The following is a 22214-nucleotide window of genomic DNA, read 5'->3' on the forward strand; positions in this document are numbered from 1 at the left end:
TATGTTTTTTCCTGCAAAATAACACTATAATCTATTCTTGAGGGGGAGGTTAGAACCCCGAACCACCCCTCCCCCCTTGCGTACGCCAATGAATGTATATATGTATATATGAAATGCCGCTGAGAGGAATAAAAACGAGTTCTCCCGCAAAAATTTTCAAATACCCAGGACGGCTTTAACATTCACATCGACTTTGACACAAGACATTGTGGAAAGAAGAAAAAGCGACAGTGAAGATATACCACGTGGCGAACTCGGTAGATGTGAAGAGCAAAATGCAAAAACAGATCTCAAACGAATCTGGCATCAAAACAGCAATTCAAAATGGCGTCGACTCTATCAACATGGCGAAAAAACCAGCTTTCCATGCCACGGGCGTCCCTGATGTTCACGTGGAAGTGAGACATTTATTTGTTGTCTAAATTTTTGACATCATGATAGACACCTGTAAAAATTATCTACCTACTTTTTCATGCGATATAGCTTATTGGACATGATGCGATAAATTTAATTAACCACTAAAAACCGGCCTCCGTTAACCACTGCCATTAAACGTATTAATTATCTGGTGACATGACGCTTTTCTCATAAAAACTAAGTGCTATTTCAATCATGTATAACCATTTAAAACTTCAAGTCCACATCAATACAGTAAAATAATTTATTACCTTTTTAAATACTGCCTTGGGCTACATTTGAATACTTTTGCAGTTTTGTTTCCTTTGAATGCATTGAAAGCATTCAAATAAATGTAGTACTGTCGTTCATTGACATTACTTTCATCCCATTCATTCAAAAGATTATTAACGTGAAGTATATGAGATGTCACTCCGTTATACATATGAAGGTTTTTAACACATAGCTGATCCGAACATATTTTTATGGAAGAGAAAATTCAACTGCCTATGCAGGGAATTGAACCTATCACTATCCGGCTGAGCATCCTAGTGCTGGGTTCTCGGACATAGGCAGTTGAATTTCTTCTTTCCTAAATAACTATATCTTCGCATCAGCCCAGCTGTTAAAAACCTTTGGATAGCAGAGAGTGACATCAGTAGCCATCTGGTAGCAGTGTCAGCAATTGTGAGTTTTGGTCTGAATTAAGTCTGACCATCCACATACAGTTCCATTCAGTGCACACAAGCTCCAAGGAAAGATTGAGATATTCGTTGCCTGTGTAGTCTAGTGCTCTCACCTGGTAAGTGAGAGAACGGCGTTCGATTCCCTGCATAGAGCCAGTTTAATTTTCTCTGTTTTCTTATATATATATCTTTGCATCAGCCAGCTATTAAAAACTTTTGTATATCAGAAGAGTTTATGAGAGACACGGCAAGGGTAAAAACATGCTGAAGGGCTCGAAAAACTACACACCAACTCCAGCCACACCAAAATGCTTATTTACCGTTTGCCACCTTTCTCATATTCTATTCTAATGTTCTTGACCACGTATTTCTTGAATTTACCTCCTCCCCCCGAGCAATACCCGGCTTGGCCTCCCGCTTCTGCAATTACGCCTGTGTCTGTAAGTTGCTCTTTGGTTCATTTCTCAGTAAATGCCTCAAGAGAAAATATCTTATCTACATTCTTCCCCCCAGATCGAACATAGGACCTGACGGTAACTTTCAAGGTGGTGGACCAACATCTTACCACCACACCATTCAAGCTAATGCCAAAAAAACTGGTACACCCACCTAATATTTTGGTTTCCCCCTTCTCCCCCCCCCCCCCTCAGCACTTGGAACTTTTGCAACATGATGTGGTATATGCTCCACGGAACACAGCTATAGCTCCGCACTTCCCTATAGCAATGTGTTGTCAATTTTTTACCTTCAATGAGAGAAACTTTGAAAGCATGACAAGAAGTGACCAAGAATGAAACTGAGTCATTCTGTTGGATGAATTCCTTTCTTGCCAAAAAAAAAAATTCGCCAACACATTGCCAAAACATTATAACACTATGGTTGTTAAAAATGGGGAAAAAAATTCTGATAATGAAAAACGTAAACAATAACAAAGCAACATTTTTAGACTAAATGAGGGATTGAGATTAAAAATAAAACATTCTAGACATAGGTGCCGCTGAACCCCTACCCCCAATAATTTTTGAAAAAAATGCAATGCACCTTCTCTTTCCCACATACACGTTTCAGTCTCGTACAGTATTACCAGTAACTTTCAAGGTCCCCCTCCAACATATTCTTCATGTCAATACCTCAGATTCTAGACCAGATACGGAATTGAAAATAATAAACCTCCAGACTCTCTTTTAAATAATAGTGGTCAGGGCAACAAAGCTCCCTGGGTTCAGTACAAATATGATTGCAGGATTAAAATTATAACGTCCAGTATGTGAAAAATTAAACTAGAAACACACACACACACATATATATATATATATATATAAGATGGAGGGTTCGGACACAAATATGTCTTTTTATTGTGTTTTCAAACTTTACAGGAGACACGATTAAAAAATTATTGCTGAAAAACAAATTTTTTTCCCACCTGAGAGTAACATAGACTGTTTTTCCATCTGGGGAGGTAACTGAGATGTGATGGCAACATAGACTATTGTTCCAATTATATATTTCATGATTGCAACGGTTTTAAATGGCATAGGAACAAATATGAAATATTCAGTCAAAAAACCGATTTCGCAAATTGTAACATATACCATTTTTGTCCAAATCATTCAAATGTGTACAACCTGAGAGAATCCATATGTAATCTTGAGAACAAATTCCAAATAAAATATTCCAACAAAGAGATACTGAATGTAACACTCTGAAAACGGTATATGTGATACAGCGTATAATGAACAAAAAAAACTTCAAATGCTTGTGCTAACAGACTTGATTAATTCAAATGCTATGCTAAAGCATATTACAATTAGCTAGCAAACTCTAAAGGTAATGTCACCTTCTGACAATAACCAGTAGCAAAAGAGGAAATGGCAACTCAGAGGCCGAAGGAAGAATAATAGCTGACGGGGGGAAAAAAAATGGCAGCCATTGCTGGCCAGGAAGAAAATCGCCAACAGACCAGGAAGGAAACAGCCAAAAAAAGGGGGCAGTAGTTGTTCCCACTTTGCCGGTCAAAAGTGGATGAAATGTCTGAAAAGCCATAGCAAGAGAAATAAATTTTGAGCTACAGCCAGGGCCGTAACTAGCATTTTTGCTGCCCGGGGCAAACATGATTCAATCACCCCCCACAACTGTAAAATTCTATAATTTTCGACCCGTGTTTAACTACCTAAAACTGCCGCCCCTTCCCCCCCCCTGGTTCCTGCCCTGGTTACTGCACTGAATGTCTGTTATTGATTTTGCCAAAATTTATAACAATCAGTGTATTGATTATCCATGAATTATGTGTGGATGGCTGAGCACTCTAGGTCATTGGCGTACGCAAAGCCCCCATCCCCCAAGCTGAGATAGTGTTATTTTGCAGGAAAAAATTTAACTCCCCCCCCCCCCTTTGAGAAAATTATACATATGCCTGTGCTCTAGGTGCTCAAGCATCCCATATTCTGGTACCAATGATGGCTGTGTTTTCTTGAACATATTGGATTTTTTTTTTAATCCTTTCAGCCCATACAAGCGTCGACCGTTATTGTCATTCATCCTGGATCAATGTTTTTACGCATTGGTAGAGCTTCAGATGCATTTCCGCATGTTGTTCCCCATGCCATCGCTAGGCGTAACTTGAGTGGCACTTCTCCAGCTCATCAGGACAATCTGCTGATACCTTTTGTAGGCATGGTATGTTGCTTTCCATTATTGTTACACATCGGCGATTGTATTCAAATCTTGTATGAAAATTATTTTGGAAATTGTTTATTTTTTTGAGGAATGTAATTTTTTTTTTTTTTTTTTTGTTACCAGTGACAAACTATTTTCTAGGCCTTTATTCATCTTTTCTTTAGGCCTATATAAAGTAATTACTTTATTTACCTTGATGTGGTTTACATGGCACGTTGTAGCACTGTTTGGTCTTGTAGCTATCTTAAGCTTGTATGTAAATGACATTGAACCACTTATAAGTAAAAATAATTCTGTGGCCTATTAGCCCAATCAACTGATTTAAATACTCTATGTGTAAACACTGTGCTTAGATTTTTACCCAATCAACTCGTACGATGTGGCATTCACGCCCTTTCGTAACTGGACCTTTAATTCTGTTGATGTGAACGTCATGCACCATGTATAAAATTGTATATCTTCATGTTACTTCCCAGATAGCTAACACGAAAGGATGCGCATCTTGCATCCTCTCAGGTTAAGTAAAAGAAAAGGTACTCTGTGTGCATTTCTTGTGTTTTCATGATTTCCGTGCTGGGCTCTCATCCTGAGGATCCAGGTTTTGAACCCCCCAGGACTGTAACTAGATGCATGGTCAGCCAGGGCAAGCACACATTTTGGAGCCTCCCCCCCCCCTTAATGTTGAAAAAGAGATTGATAGGTGAAATTTGCATCCTCCCTCTCCCACCCTATTAAATGGTTAGGTTTCCCCGGAGGCACCCGAGTCCCCAGGGACAATGTGCTTATATCACTGAGTGTGACAGAGCCTGGGTGTCTCTCGGTTCCTATCATCATCCTATCACTATCCCCCCTACTGGACACTAGATCCTGCTACTCGTCTTAGTTGCAGCTCTGGAAACCCCATTGGCAGTTGGCTGAAGTAGGTTTTTTGCTGTGTTCCAATTTCGAGATATGAATGCGAGCTGTATCCCATTTGAAAAAGTCTGTCTGCTAAGACTAGGCAGACCTTTAACATGATATCCAAAAAATGATATCCATGTTTCATCTATAGCAGTGTTTCGAACTTATGGTCTGCAACAATAGCAGAGGTGTTCCACAGGCAGACTTGATAATTTAATTCTAAAAATGAAAAATTATCCAATTGTTGTTATTGACATTAGTAATATCCTTATGGCAATGGTTCTCAAACTTTTTCCACTCACAATGCCATTGGTCTTATTTATCTGCAGCTCCCCAGATCAGTCTAGACAAGAGTCGTTAAAAAGAACTGAAATGGGCACAAATACACCAACTCTTTGCAGTGCCCCCAGAACCACACTCTGCCTTATGGATTCAAATAAAAATTACACCATAATATATATAAGGTAATCGAGAAATATACAGGAAATTGCTATCATGAATATCGTTATCCTAAGGATATTGCTAATTGTAGTAAAAAAAATAAATTTATAACAAATTTCCAAATTCACTTTTTAAAGGGTGTGGGAAATAAATGGCTGCTGCAGTGAACAAAAACATATTTCACGAAAGAAAAATTCATCATGACTAGTTGGCCATATTCATGGGGACAGGAAAAATACGGGAAATTAGGATCTTAAATATGACAAGATGCGGGACATTGCCAATTGTCACCAAAAATGTTGCTGGGGAATTTCTAATGGAAATCTCAGAGAATAAAAAATGTAACGCATGGAATAAAACATTATTAGGAGTATGCGAGAAGAATATTTTTTTATGATTATATGCTATGTTAAAAAAAATGATACACAATTGTCAGTGTCGTCTTAACACGTGGGCCTCAAGAGGAGGGACCTCAGAAAAATGAGAAGTAGTTGAATTTTTTGAGAATTTTCCAGGTAGGGCCTCAGAAAAATCACTTGGCCCCGGAGACCCACGATGCCCTTAAGACGACCCTGACAAAAAGTTAGCATGGCAAAAAATGCAGGAATGTTACTTAAGTTATGTAATGTACTTGTACCAATATGCCCGGTTTTTACAGAACATGATGTCACTCTACTCGTGCTGTAAAATAGGATTGTTCGAACATTATCTGCTGGTCCTTGGGTTCAGAAAGGTAGAGAAACGCTGGTCTATAGACACAGTAACTTAGCTATAAATAAGTACTCATAAAAATAAAGTTTTATTTTTTCAACTGGAATCAAAGTATAGCTCTCGCAGTGTAGACAGAGGTACTTATTTCCGTTTCTAAAGACTTTGTGATTTTCTGTGTACTTTTTCTGTTTTTGAATGATATTTCAGCTCATTTTCTCTTGTTCTGCAGACTCAAGAAGTTATCAACTCCATGGATGAAATTCAAAACGCTATAAGTACAGTTCTCGCTTCTTGTCTTACTAGTACTGGAAAGCTACGCTATTCTGTACCAGTGCATGGCGTAAGTTACAATCTATAAATGCCACATTACTTCTTTCTTTCCCCCTTTAAATAATGTTTTTGATTTAAACTGAGAGAAGAAAACTTAATGATTCTGTTTGATATTCTATTTATGAAATTTTGATTTGAGCAATTTTAACATTTACTGTATACAGCGGAGGTTTGCAAATGAACACTAATTAATTTTGAATTCTAAAACCATATGCTTATCCAGCAATTTTATTCATGTGCAATACCAAAAAATTCAAGTCAAGTAGATAATTGTCTAAAGAAAAAGATAAGGCTTTGTGACCAGAAGCATATCATCCCTTGGTGGGTTACGTAGATGCGTTTATCGATTTGGCCAGTCAAAATACAGTACAGTTGCTTAATTTAAGCATGTTTTCTACGCACTCCATTTTGAAACTTTTCAGATATGAACTAATATACAAGGGAACTTGTGTTAATGAGCTATTCACATAACGAGCAGAAACTTTGAACAAATTTTGACTTGATTAATGAGCGATGATTTGCAGTATGCTTACTCAATTACACTTGATCACAACTGAACCGATGGCTCTTCGGTTTTGCCAACACGTACTGTAGATAATCTTCTCCCATGCAGTGTGCAGTCAGCTTGCCTAATGAAAAGAACCCTCCTAGAGTTTTGGAAAACCGTTTTCCACATTGTTTACTGCCTCAAGATCATCAATAAAGCCTGGACTGGATATCACCAAGAGATCAACTATCAATCCTGATTTAGAAAATCTGGGCTGATTGCATTATGGAACAGGATTTTTAGGGTTATGCTCATGAACAATAGCCACCAGTTGTTAGAGAGATTGTGTGTACTTAAGAAAGACCATGGACTGGAGGCGAATGTGGGAACAACATTCAAGAACTAGTGGAAAAACATAAGAGTTGACCACACATGAACTGGTGGATCTCCACAGCAACAGCTGGTGAATGGGATCTCACCAGAGAAAGAATAATATTCTTTATTTCAAATGAGATTAAGAGAGATGTGTTGAATTTGGGAAGCTGTTACAAGTTTTGTAGAAAAGAATCACCCAAATAAAGCTGTGGCAGTGTGCTAGCAATGAATCTGTCCAAGGACAATACAAAATTCTCCATTTCCGCAAAATTCTTTAAAAAAAATTCGAAAACAAAAGTGTCATTGTTCTATATAAAGTCAAATGAAAAGAAGAAGATTGTGATTGCAGTGAGCCAGCAGATAACAGCAAGTAATTATTGATTGGATGACATTTTCGTCACTGTTTTTTTATGTGTATGAATAATTTTGTAATGAATCTCATCGGAGTATCCATTGTTCCCTATGGGGAGGTCTGATTCTGATAACAAGCATGTTCACTGAACGAATTATGCTTGATAACCCAAATCTCCACTGTACTTAAAGTCTCTTCAAAAATGTTTTCCACGTATCGCAACATGCCAATGCACTCCTGTTTCCAATTTTCTTCCCACATGTTCAGAAAAAAGAAGAATGAAAAATGTTATCCGCATCACAGGTTTATTCTATTATCCACTCACAGAAGTCCAACTGTAGTACACTTTTGAAATTGTGGATTTTATCTAAAATTGGTGTGACAGTGGAGGGGAATGGATTTTTGCTAGTTACCGTTTTTTATATTTGGATGATGGACTGAGATTTGATTTACTGTGTGTTTTTATTTTTATACTCGAGCGAGAATCAATGCTCAAACCTCTCATTATTTTAATTTTCATTGAGATTTAATATGTAATTACATTTACCTTCAGGTCAGAGAACACAACATGACTGTTAAACCTAAAATTTTGAAACCAGTGAGTGATATGAGCTGGTCGAGATTAGCAGATGCACAGAATGTGATAATTGGTGAAGAGGTTTGTAGATATTAATTTTTTTTCAATATCGTGTAGTATATTTCCAATAATATTATTGTGAAGTACAGCAAAGCTTTCTATAAGATGGTCAATTGATATTTCTTTGAATTGTTTGTTATACCTGGGAGAAAAAAAAAAAAAAAACTGTGCCCCATATACTTCCCAGTGTCTGGCTTTGGCTGTTCTTGCCCTGATATAGTGGCTATCTGTCTTCAAAAATGAATATGTATACTTATGAATATGTTTGTGTGGTTTCATTTTTAATTTAATTGCTGTATTTTTTAGAAACATATGGCATCCATATTTGTTATCTGCATCTTTTTCTCAGCCACCTCATTGAGCATTTTGCCTGTTGTGGCCTTGCATTTGTATTACTCTTGTTTTGAAAAACTCAACCGATCCTCGGTTATCACACGAGTCTCAGCTTCCAATTGTTCAGCAATTTTAATGATAGCAAATGAACCTCCTAAATCTCAGATTCATTCACTGGCCAGTCTAAATCTGTTTTTCTGATGTTAACCAAACGTTTTTGCATTTCTTTTTCTTGTCTTTGTGTGTAGTTTCTGTCACAGTATTGAAGTGTACTGGACGACTTATACAACTTTTTTTTTCCAAAGTAGTGGCAGTGACAGTGAAAAAATGAATCATTTGATAATAGCTATCTGAGCATTTGTTAAAAAAGGGTTTTTCTTCCCAGGAAGAGTTTGTGTCCTTTCAGAAGTCAGTGTAGAGCACTTGAATAGAGGTTCATCTTCAGTTATTGGCATAATTTTCCAAAGTAGAATATGCTGAAACTGTGACGTATGTCGCCAGACAGTCTCTAGAAATTTTAAGGAAAGAAATCTTCTGTGTAAAAAACACTGTAATGGGAATTTTCACCCGGCCAACTGAGAGCTTGTTGCGGAACATTCTGTTTCAGGAGCATAATATATTTCATATACCTGACTGCTTTTTCACATATACCTCTCAAATCATTTGAAATGGAATTAACTGTAACCAGTCTCATTTCATTGATCTATTTAATACAAGTTCATGTTTACTCTCATCCATGTATCACTTTACAGGTTCTGTACATGAATCCAAACAAAAACTTCAACATACATTGGCCTATAAGGCGGGGACAGTTTAATTTGCATCCTGGAATTGGTGGATCTTTAACATCAGTATTGAATGATTTAGAGACCATTTGGGGTTGTGCTATACAGCAATATCTTGACATACCACTAAAGGAATTACAGGTATGACACTGATAATTAACTTGTCCAAATAATTTAGTTTTCAAATTTTGTTATACAGTAACCACTCATTTATCATAACTGTACTTTTAAATTTATAAACTAAACTAAACATTCAGAATGTATTTAGTTGGATTTTGATTACAATCAATAGAAATGAGTTGTCTTATAATTAGTGTAGTATAATTTAAGCATAAGTATGAATTTATTTTCAGTTTTATAGAGCTGTGCTAGTCATACCCGATGTCTACAATCGTCAGCATGTCAAGGAGTTGGTCAACCTGTTATTGAAAAGATTAGGTTTTTCATGTTGCTTCGTCCATTTAGTAGGTTTCATGTCTTCATTTTGTATTTATTGATTTGATCTTATAAAATATCATGTGCAATAAAACTACCTTATATTTTGACTAATATTATGTATTCCGCAATTTATATATATAGTTGGCCCCCACTTAATACAATATCAAAAATTCCAGCGCACAATATCCAGTTATGCGAGGAACAATTCAATTGCCGTTTTACCACGTTAGTATAGTTTGTATATTGAAAACTGATGAAGGATCAATGTGATAAAGCTTCTTAAATGTCAGACATCAAAAATTAAAAAATGAAATGAAAATTTTTATTTAATTACAATGGTCACAATTTCTAAGATTTTTGCTTTCCATTGTTAAAGTTAGCTCCCTCTACTGGCTCAACAGAGAACAAAAATAAAATAATTAAATGTACATATTAAAGAAAATTTGAGTGCTTGGAGGCAGTACCTACTCTTAAATGTATTTATCTTAACCTAGTAATATATTTTCCAATTAATTCTAAATGTCTCATTCAATAAAAATATTATGTGTATAGTGGTTGATGTGTATTAACTGTTGACATGTGAAATGTAATATTCAATTAAGTAGGGAAAAATAGTGTTAAATTATCATATCAAGCGGGGAACTTTACCATTGTCTCAATGGAAGAAATTTTGGTGCCGGAGGATTTTTATCCATTTACCATTTAACTGGGTCCTTAATTATCCTTATTATCCAATTAAGTGGGGTAGACTGTTTTTTTTTTTTGTATATTTTTTTCAGAAATTGAAAACAAAAATTTAATTATAAACACTTTTGCCTAGAATATAAATAGGTAGTTTTTTCTTTTCTTTGGCTGAGCTTTTGTCTGTACCTTGTCTAAATTTTTGGCTATTTCTAGACCTCAACACTCCATTCTTTCCTTAAAATGTTTTGAATGAGTTTTAAACAAAAAAGAAATCTTTCAAGGAGTTTATATTTGGCCCATACCATAATAATTGTGAATATGCATTTCATGTTTGATTTTGTTTATTTATTCTCAATTGAAAAATTAAACCATTTCACTGATCTGTTCTTGTGTATGACCCTGGCTGCTGCAGAGCACAATTTCAATTGACTTGCTCACAGTAAGAAAAGGGGTTGGCTCCATTTTTGGCACTTTTGAGTCCATTTTCTTGTTTAAAAAATACTGTTTTCTCCTGCATTAGCAGGCATGACCTGGAGATCAGAGAGCACCAGCTTTCTGAGCGCTTGTGTCTTGTCAATTCTCAGCCTGCAGGGAAAAATGAGGTTGAATGAGAATCAGTGAATACATTCAAAAGATTGATAACAATTCATATTAAGAACTGAGTAGATAAGTGAATAAGAATGAAAGAAAAGTTTTTCATTGAAGTAAATATGTTTTATACAGGAATTTGATAATGATAATAAAAATTGAACATTTATTCATTGCTCTAATTTAATTAATGTCAACCTAATAGGAAATACAAATATTCTGCACATTTTTCGGCATGTTCAAAGATTGAAAAAACATGATGTTGATTTCGAATTAAATTATACTTTGCAATGCGATTCTTTAATTTTTTTGCTTTGCTCATTCCACTCCACACGTGATCAAATTACAAAAATACTCCGCAGTTTACTCATATTTCTATTTAATTTGTGTACGATGAAACCTCACTACAATGATACTTAATATAGTAATAATAAATCCCTCTCTGCAATAATATTTTTTCGATTCTTGTTTGGAAATTCCAATGGTCCAATATCAAACTACCTCCTATTAATATAATGATAATCCCGACAATGATGTTTTTTCTTGATCCATGGGGTATCGTTATATCAAGATTTTTGAGATTTCACTGTAATTGACACGAAGAGCATCCTCAGTATCCAATATTTTTAACAAATTAAGATTTCCGGTAGCAAAATCAAAAATAAAGCTAAAACTACCTAAAAGCAATCCGTGAAACAGAAAGGGTATGAAATGCAGAGAAAAGACTATTCAAATCAACCAATTCGGTTCATTTATTGAAGTCCAGATATTTAAGAATTTCCTGGGATTTGTGATTCAAATTTCTCCGCTGGTCTCTCTCTGTTTCCCGGCATGCTGGGGAATATGGTATATATTTCCTTCTTTTATGGTTTCTAGATGAAGGTAACTCCAGTGATTAGTTCCTCTGTTTCTCGGTAGATAGAGCTAACCATCATAGCTAGCATCGTATCAAGAAAGGGACATAAAAAAGAGGGCTGACTCCTCCTTGGTCAATGGAAGAAAAATGGAACTAACCCTTCTTGCTATATAAGCCCTTAAATTGTTGATTATGAATGTTTGATATAGTGCAGTTGAGCTATGCCATGTAAAATGTTCTTAAGGAATAGTTTTATCACATTCGTTTTTTTATGTATGACCAAAGATTTTTTTTTTTTTCATATAGGAGTCAGTGTGTGCAACATTTGGAGCTGGGCTCAGCTATGCTTGTGTGGTTGATGTTGGTGATCAAAAAACTTCAGTTTCTTGTGTAGAGGATGGCATATCACATAGAAACACTAGGTGAGAGGTGTTTAAATGCATGACTAAATATTTTTGTTCGAGTCAACGTGTTCTTCTAAACCAGTGTTTCCCAAAGTTGTCAATATCGCCCCCGTTGGGCAATGGAAAGGTCCGGGGGGGGGGGGGGGTTGGCGAGCTTCGGGTATAACATAAGAGCCTATGGGGGTCGCTTCAGTTGGGGTGGGGGAGGCAATGTGAGAAAAAATTTCTCTAAAGAAGGGGGGCAGTGCAACAAAAAATTTGGGAAACTATGTTCTAAACCAAGCACAATCCTGGTCTATTCCATACCTCCATTCCTTTTGTTCTTGAAAGAGTTGTGCAATATATTATACTGTAATTTTCTGCATAAAATAAGCACATGAATATTTCACTACTTGGTATGTGGAAGAAAATGGCATCCCATAATTTTCATATGTAAATTTTATTCACCATATATAAAAAGGGCTTTTCTCACCTTTTTGTGAAAAAAATGGTGATTCTTCTGTGCACCCCTGTATGCTGTATTGGTACATGTTGGAATGTGCATATAAGTTATGAATCTAACGTGAAGTTTCTGTGTAGTGCCGCCATAAATTTTTCTAACTATGAATGTAATGGACTATATGCCATCTGCACTTTTTTTTTTTTAAATGTATATTTTTATAACATTTTAAGAATATGAATTTCATTTGTCATCTTTTCATTAAAAAAAAAAAAAACTACTGATTATATGCATCAAGAAATGCAGAATTTTTTTTTTTTTTCAATGTATAATATCTACAGATTTATATGTAAGAACTTATGGTAATACATTATAATAGTACTCAGTTATAATTATTCTGTACAGCGGAGTGTTGTCTAAGTGACTGGTCTCGTAAAACAATTATTTAAACCTGCAAAGTCTCAAAATAATAGAAAAATATTGTTGCTTCCTATAGAATTGACCTTTTACCAGTTCAATCCTACATTTGGATTTAAAGTATAGTCTCAATAATATGAATCTTGAGAGTTAGGTTCCAGATAATCCGAGGTGCTGGAATTTTTAACAATTTGTCTTTCTCAAACTACTTAGTTTCCATTTTTCATCAAGACTGCTTCATTTTATTTTGTTTGATTTTTCCAATGAATGTGAGTAATTTCAGTTTTAAGGAGCCTTTGATCCCTAGGAGGGTGATGTTTGCTGAACCCCCATACCAGAATTTTTCACAAGCTTTTCTACATTAAATTTATAGTATAAAAAATAATATTCATATCGGGTACCAGAAATATGAGATCCTCCCTTATGAAGGGCCATTGGTCTTGGCATCCCTAATTATAAAGAACTATGTCGTTGGATTAAGAACATGATATGTAAGAAGCAAAGACTAATACATAGGTATAACCCCCCTCCCCTCCTCTTGAAAGTCAATTTTGATTGGTTTTTTTTTAATATTGTTTGATTTTTCAGTTTTTCAGAAGTAGCTTCGGCCCTGTTCACCTTTTATTAGCTAGACTCTTCTGTATTTTCATTATTTTTCATTTGCCAATGGTATTCAAAATTTTAAAAAATTTTCATATTTTATCAAATTTCTGAAAAACTAATGGATACATTTCAGTGAAATCTGATATGGATCACATTTATATATGAGAAGAAAATTGTACTATTGAAAAATACATTCTTGCAATTTATTATGAGCAAGACCCACATCGACATAGGTATGTCAAAATCCATGTTGCAAAATCAACCATAAATTCCAGTATTGGGTATGGTCCTCTCTTATAAATAAGCACACTGGAAATGAGGCAATTGATAAATATTTGTGGTGGTCATTCTCAATCCTGCAGCAACCCTCTTTTCAGTGCCTGCATGGTTCTTGGAGCTGGAATTGACCGCTCAATAGCTTCCCAGACATGCTCAATTGGATTTAGGTTTTGAGGTCTGGCTAGCCAGTCTATCCAGGAATTAGAATTTATTGACATAAAACATACAAAATGGGGAGGGGGAGATAAAACATGAATAAGAGAAAAACACAATGGGAGGGGGATGCATATATCCATATGTATATATCCATATTAGACCCAAGAGGTGTAATATGATCTGTTCAGGGTCGAACTACGAATAATTTCAATGTTTATATGGTTGCTTTAAAGATAATTGTCAACTGTGTGAATTCTATGTAGATGAGCATTGACATCCATAAAAATGAACCAAGGGCCAAGTGGAAACAACCCCCTAGGAAAGTGATCATGGGGCTGCAAGATCTTGTTCCTATACTTCTCTGCAGTCAAGTAGCCTCTGTAAAATCTATATATAGGTTCAATACACAATTATGTTGCATATTATGTAGTCTATATAAAGTTGACACCCTTTGTAAGGAACGTCAAGAGACCTAGAATTTTATCTCCTGTAATTTGATTCCCCATATCTGATGTAATGCGAGAACATCCTATGGGATCTGACCAAAAATTTTGTTCTTTATAACAGAAGGTTTTTTATAAGCCTAGTTTGCTTATGCCTTGGTACAGTTCAAATGTATAAACATGTCATCTCAAATTATTTGTGTTGTGTGATCTGTTGTTTGATGCTAATGTTCATGTATTTGTTTTCCCAGGTTATGTATGGAATATGGAGGAAGCGATATAAGTCAGCTGTTTTACTGGCTCCAGCTCAAATGCCATTTCCCTTATCATTTTCCGGAAAATTCTGCTCTTGATGCTTTGATGCTGCATGAGTTGAAAGAAACACTTTGCCATGTTAATCTTGTGAGTATTATAAAGAACAGAATACAATATCAAACACATTTATACCATAGTTTCATGAAGAGAGTGAAATCACTTCAGTATGAATAGTGCTGGTGTATAAACTTCACCGGATTACCTAAATCTGTGATTACTGGAAGGTGATTGAAAAAAGCCTGACAATGGCATGACCTTTTGCACACAGACATGCAGTGACATGTTTCCCCATTCTACACTTGAAAGAAGCCTGCTGGATTGGTGGACGTCCATATCATAGAAATCTTATTGTTCCTACAATTAATAATTAAATAACCTGTAATGTGTGTGTGTTTGCTATCAGTCTTGTAGGAAAGCCGACAACCACAGTCCGGATGTATTTTTCAAATGTGACATGTCTTTTTACCAGTTTAGTGCAGACAGTTATTGTATACTTAAAAAATCATGTCACATATTTGTTTTGTGATATAATGCTCAGATGCAAATATGAATATCATGACCACCAGTAGGGAATATGCTAATCAAGTTAATTTTCCACTTTCTGAAGTTAATTATTTTGATTCTAAAATAAGGATTGACTTTGTTTTAATGTCCTTTATTTGAAGTGGTATGCATAAATTATGTGTGCAGTAAGACTGGATAATATTGAAAATTTTACATTGTTAACCGTACATCACAATATGATATATCGACATGTACTCAAAAACTTGGAAAAAATAGAATGGGGGTATCCCCCCGAAGACAACATAATCATAGCCTTATGGGGGAGACAAAAAATTATTTTCATTTCTAAATTGAATTTTTTTCTCGTAGTACTATTTCAGTATCCTATAAGATTGACTCGAGCCAAAGCAAAATGATGGAAATGACTTGGTTACAAAAATTATTTTGGGTTAAAACAATGCACTAGCAACCACAGATATTTCTCTCTCTCCCCCCACAATATATCATTCTTTTTTTCGAGAGTCTTCCAAAGTCAACTCTTTTCCTCTATTTCAATGCACAGCCAATTAAGACATTTTATGATTTTTGGTGCCTGGGACAATTCCCCCCCCCCCCCACCAATTTAAATTTCTATAATTTTACTATGGATTTTTTGTTTCCACCTAAATTTTTTTGCCTGGGGCAATTGCCCCTTTCTGCCCCCCCCCCCACCCTGTAGTTCCAGCCCTGAGGTATCTCTTTCCATTGATGTAACATTGTCATATAATATTAGTTGAGGAAAAAAAAAAAATTTCAAAAATCAAATATTTTTTTTTTTTTTTTTGTATTAGAAAAATATGCCTTGTAAACAAGAAATATTTGTGGCACCCACTTGAGAAAATTCACTTTGTGAATAGTCTATGTAACATAAAAAAATTGTAAATTCTCTCGAAATTGACATGGTAGGTGTGTTTGTATGGATTCCACCGACATTAAATATCATTCAAGCACACCTGCTATGTCATGTGCTCTGATGTTGTTACATCGAATTCCACTGATATTGCATATCACGTGGGCGCACTCGTTAAATTGACGTCACAATATTCAACATCCAAATTAACAATACATTGCATGTTCAAAAACAGGATATCGATAAGGGGCCTTGCATCGGTTATTTATTATAAATTGATGCATTGCCCAGCACTAGTGTGCAGTACAATATTTGAAATATTAAATCAACCATTTTCAGTACTTTATATTTGTGATATCTCCTCTCTTTAGGATGTTTGTGGTGCCCAAGAGCGGAGTTTCACTGTTAAAAAACCTGGTGTTCCAGTTTTCCAGTACAATATCAAGGTGAGACAAATCTTTTTGCATCGATTAATTTGCCCATGTACAGATTGTATTCTTTTACTGCTGCGAATTATTAACATTTTTTATACTCTTATATTTAATTTCTGATCAATCATTATGATTATGGCAACAAATCCTATCAATTAAAATGTAACTTATTAAGATAGGAAAATTAATTCAATGAAATCTTCTAAATGATTTGCATTGAATAATATTATTGAATTTTAATATGTTTAAGTAATTTGATCTGTGGTTATTCTTATGGTATTAATCTAAAATTATATTCTTATTTGTTAATTCAGAAACATCTTTTCCTAATGCGAGAGATTTGTTTTTTAAAATTTGTAATTTGATTCAAAATTATGATTTTCCAGTTGTAAAATCTTTAAGTTCTAAGTTCATCTGTGTTAAGTTGAAAACATGATTTATTAATTTACTACAAGATATACAGAAAACTGGATGTTGTGAAGATATTTATTATAATATCTTCACAACATCCAGTTTTCTGTATATCTTGTATTAACAAGTGGAGAGCGACATTCATGTCATTATTAATTTAAGATAGATAAACGCTAGTTGTATATTCAATTTAGTTTTTTGTTGAATACATAGCTGCCAAGTCGTCTTGATTTTCCAGGAGGCTCCCGAATTTCTATTCAGTCTCTCAGACTCCCGAAAAATTCTTATACCTCAAATTTCAACCGTGATTGTAAAAGTCCCTACTTCTGAGGGGGGGGGGGGAGGGAATATTCCTAATGAACATATTCACAGATGGAGTTTAAACTACAATCACAGGTTAAAGGATTAGTGATTGACACAGATTGGTTAAAATCCTCAATTTAACCAATTTGTTTCGATCTTCAATTCTTTCACCTATGATTGTAGTTTAAACTGTATTAGTTAATACAGCCGTAAGGAATTTACTCTGAAGTTGATTTTTTTATGCCTCAAATTATATCACAAGCGTAATGTAAATTGTCGTAATTCCGTCAAATCAAAAATATTTCATTTTTGGGGGAGGGGATTGACAAAATTTGACCCGCTAGCGTTAATGCAGACTTTTCACTTCCAAAATTAGCGAGGTGAATTGTATCTGCTTTGACTATATTACCCATTGAGTCTGTATACGTCCTGTTCCGGGCTGGATGTCATGTTTTTTTCCCCTTCTGTTCACAAGATTGGATTTGAGAGTTGTAATAATGACAGGTAATTATTTAACCTACTTTGGTTGACCACGATTGATGACGGCGCGGCAATGGTTTGCATGGTCATGTTTCTACAATGGGAAAAAATCCCTACAATTTTCCTTTTATCAATGAAAAATCCCTGTATTTTTATTTATTTTATTTTATTTTTGAAAATCTCATATTTACTTTCGTGTGAAATTTGGATGATCGCGAAAATCTCCCGAATTCTCATTCTCCAAAGTTGGCAGCTATGTGAATAGTTTTCAAGCATGCTCATTGTAGTGCTTTGTTATTTTTACATTTTCTTACCTCAGTAATACAATGGAACCTTCCATAACAGACACTCCTTTTTAATCCTGTATAAAGAGCTTCAGTGTGTATTTATTAATTGACACTTCTCACATTAGCAGACAAATGTTTCTATTCCATGGGCTCTGTTGTATTTATTTATTTTGTGATTCAAACATTTCATTTTAGACGATTTTCATGTGTTACCCTCAACACATAATGTGTAATTTCAATTATGATCTAGGGCGCGGTAGCCCAGGTCGATAAAATACTCTCCTAAAGTACCAAAGGATGTTTAGAGGTGTCGCAAGTTTGATACCCAGTTCGTCCTTGTCAGAAAACTTTCCTGACACGGGGGTACAACAAAAACTGAGACTTGACCACAGCAAAAAATTTCTACCACAGGGAGCCCAACCCCTCGATGAGTATAAAAAACAAGCCTGCCATTCGGAATCAGCAATAAATTGTCGGTCCCGGTCTAATTAGCCCTCATGTGCAGAAAATGACCATGGTGCGACAAAATTATCTATGATCAATTATGATCTATATCGAGTTGAATGATTGTTTTGCAATCATTCATTTTTACATTCATTCATTGTTTTACAATCATTCAAAGAAAAACTTCATATCAAGTTTTTGAAAGAAGTTTTTATTTACCCTCAAGGTTGGTGATGAATGTCTTGTGGCTCCACTTGCGTTGTTTCATCCTGAACTCTTTGGAATGACAGGAGCAAAAAGAGTTAGAACGTTGCATCGATCTAATGGTGACGCTGAAGATCCGCATGATGAGATGTATTTGATACAGACTCAAGTAATTTGTTTTTTGCCAATTTTATGTTTATCCAAGTAATTTGCAGTTTTTTCTTTAATACCAGTTTTAATTTAGTAATGAGTTGACTGATACCCAGTATTTAATGGAAAAACAATGCTGTGATAAGTGCACAAAATCTGTGAATTTATATCTTACTTGTATTTAATATGTTCATTTTAACTTTATAATAGACAATTTTCCAAATTGGGAACATTGGTTTTATTTGGATGTTTGCATTTTTGAGAATCTCGTGTGACCTCCCACCCCCAATTCATTGAGTTGAACTTTTGGAATCCCCACTCTAAAGCGGGGGTGGCCAATCTTCTCCCCAGTCATACCACAATCGAGAATATTTTCAATGTGCATGCCATTTTACAGATTTTAACATGCAGACCATACGTCCCAAGACACAAATTTTATGGGACACAACCATTCTCTCCATTCCAGGAAAATATTGTTCGGCTGTGTCCTCTTATTTTCATAAAAATGTTCAGTTTGTTACTTTTTTTTTTAGCTCTAAATTGTTTTTATTTTTGAGTTATGAATTTGATTATCTCAATTCAATATTGTGTTAGTATGTACTGTATGTCAGTAGAAATTTGTCAATTTGTCTTACCTACACCATGTTGGGCATAGATACAACAACCTGGAGACTTGGTGTTTTTACCCCCCGTCCCCCACCAACAAACATTTTAAGATGACTTAGTACCCCATTTCCCCCTTTTCAAGCATTCAATCTATAATGTAATTGTATTGTATGGGGGGACAATCATGTTCCCCATGCGGACGAGCCTGAATCACGTACACAAGAATCCCAAAGGTGAAAAACCAAACATAAAAAACACATTGAATACAAAGCCATCACGTAATTATTGTTTTAAGAATTCCTACCATACTAAATATAGGTTTTGCAGCCTACAAGATCTTCATTCATAATGCTGGGATTACACTATAAAAGCTGGATAAAATCCTTTTGTAAAACTTGAAAAATACAACCAATAAGCATATCATTTACATTCGAGCCAATGTAGCCAGTAGGCTTATTGGTTGTTTTTCAAAAGATCTTTCATCAAACTTTTGTAGTGTAATCCCGACCTAAGAAGGATTGGCTAAAAGTTTGAGAGAATTTCTTTGATTGAAAAATGGAATAGAATTTCTTTAATTTTTAAAAACCATTTACTTGCCACTCCTGATACGATGTCATGCTGTGGGTGGGCCACATCTGCTCTAAAGGATCAGAAGGGAAAATAAAATTAAATAAATTTGAATTTATTTTAATAATTTTTAAGTCTAAATCCAGTTTTTCTCTTGATTTGTTGTTTTGATTACAGAAACGAGGTGTGAAAGACATATCTGAAGGACCAGCTGAGGGTCAAGCAGTTGGAGAAGATAATCCCTTGAATACAAGTATGCTAGAGGATGAGATGGACTCTGCAGATCCTCCACAAAACATCAGCATCAAAGAAACTGAACAAGATGTGCTGTGCGACCAGTTGCTGGGAGTAGATCATGCTATTCTCCAGAGCATAGAGCGCTGTGGTAATATTTTCACTTTTCTGTTATGCAAATATGATAATTTCCTGATTATATAAATCCACAGATTTTAAGTTATAATATCTGAATTTTGTAGTGTTAGTTGTAAGTATTATCTGTGAATTTTTTTTTCCTGGGCAGTTGGAATGAAAATAAATATTTTATAAATTCACAAAAATAAAATTTTTCTAAAGATGACAGACAATGTGTGGATGAGAACAGAAGAATCAGTATTGTTTTGTACAAAAACAAAACCCACAACCTCTTTCTTCCCTTAAATGACACACAGGTAATGGAAAATTATTCAGGAAGGAAAAATGTTTTTCCTCACATTTGAGGCTGTTGAATGCCAAGATTTTAAAAATTTTTGATAATTTTTGCAGTTTTTGTTAGATATTACATATATATTAGAAAAAAATTGTCAAAAACCTTTTGTTTTGTATTTTCCAGATTGTGATGAGTTAAAAAGAAAAATGTATTCTTGTATCTTGGTTATTGGGGGTGGAATGCTATTCTCTGGGATATATACATGGCTTCAGAACAGGTTGTCTGTGCAAATTCCTGTTATGTACCGTGGAGAACCCATTGATATTATCACAAGGCCAAAGGTATGACAAAAATATTTTTTAGATTTAAAAAAAAAATTGCTGTGTATTAAATGACAATTTCTATATGTATTCAAATCCAACTATCTTTTTATTTTTGTATTTGTTACTAGCATTGTCCACAATCCTAATGCTCACCCAGATAAACAGGTGTAATTTCAGAAGGAATGCATTAAATTCTACAGATTTTTTTTTTTTTTCTTTGATTATTTCATTCACATCTGGGGGATGCATAGCTTTTCTGACTGTACGCCAGATATATATGTAAGATGGCTTCCAGTTATTGGTCACAAAGTTTTTAAGAACACTCTTTCCTGTTCAGATAAAACTCCCCCCCCCCCCACCCTTGTGCAGGCATGAGGTTTTATACCTCTTGATCTACATAAAGTTATAATTGTACTGCTCTTGTGAACTTGCTACAACATCTTATTTAGCATAATACCTTAAAATTATCGTCTTAAAAATATTGTTAAATAGAGGTGGGGGAGGGGGGCGTAATGAAACAAAAAATTGCATTGAAGCGCTCATGATTTAATAATATAACAACTTTCTACTTCAAAAATCTGATCTAAAAATATGCATTACTGCCATAATTTCGAGAGAATCCGAAGCTTTAGCATTTTTTGATGGATTAGAGAGTGAAGTCAATTTTTTTTTAAATTACAACATTAATATAAAAGCATTTTTCTCTTCTAGGATATGGACCCTCGCATAACGATTTGGAAAGGTGCATCTGTCATGTGCTGCTTGGATACAGCACAGGAATTGTGGATATATCCAAAAGAATGGCAAAGGTACAGCGTCAAGATTCTCCGGGAAAGAGCTCCTTTCACTTGGTGAAAACATTCAATCACTGAACTTCATATCATTTCCATTAGCAGATGTGCCATGCAGAACAATATTTTGTATCATATTATTTCTGTATATGCGTATGATGATATCCATATTCTTGATTCTCTCATTAAATTTGAAATTTTATTCACGTGTGTATTTTGTATTTCATTCTGTATTCTGAATATTTCAATGAAAATATGTACCTAGTAGTTCATTTATGGAAATTTGGGGACGAAACTTTGCTGTAATCGTGTTAGGAAAATGTCTTATATTTTTGAATATCTTGATGTTGTTGGAGTACAATTGCCAGGGGTCTGTCCAGACTTTTTTGTAGGGTCCTATTTTCGTAAAAAGGTAATTTTGTGAAAAATAAGTAACTTTGTGGAAAG

At 34.9% G+C, this 22214-nt stretch overlaps 1 protein-coding gene across 1 annotated transcript; it reads left to right on the top strand.

Moving 5' to 3' along the window:
* Nucleotides 1–309: 309 nt before the first annotated feature.
* Arp8 (Actin-related protein 8) lies at nt 310–21977 on the top strand. The gene is made up of 13 exons (XM_089241002.1): nt 310–398; nt 3588–3758; nt 6040–6150; nt 7908–8012; nt 9077–9250; nt 9463–9573; nt 11982–12097; nt 14668–14818; nt 16496–16570; nt 18707–18853; nt 20185–20392; nt 20837–20994; nt 21688–21977. Exons 1-13 carry the CDS (start codon nt 345–347, stop codon nt 21829–21831), a joined length of 1725 nt encoding a protein of 574 aa, XP_089097128.1. The 5' UTR covers nt 310–344; the 3' UTR covers nt 21832–21977.
* The last annotated feature ends 237 nt before the right edge of the window (nt 21978–22214 follow it).

The sequence above is a fragment of the Pholcus phalangioides genome, unplaced genomic scaffold (assembly GCF_987345545.1).
Source record: "Pholcus phalangioides strain wild (caught in Gottingen) unplaced genomic scaffold, Ppha-v1.0 ptg000013l_1, whole genome shotgun sequence".
Taxonomy (NCBI): domain Eukaryota; kingdom Metazoa; phylum Arthropoda; class Arachnida; order Araneae; family Pholcidae; genus Pholcus; species Pholcus phalangioides.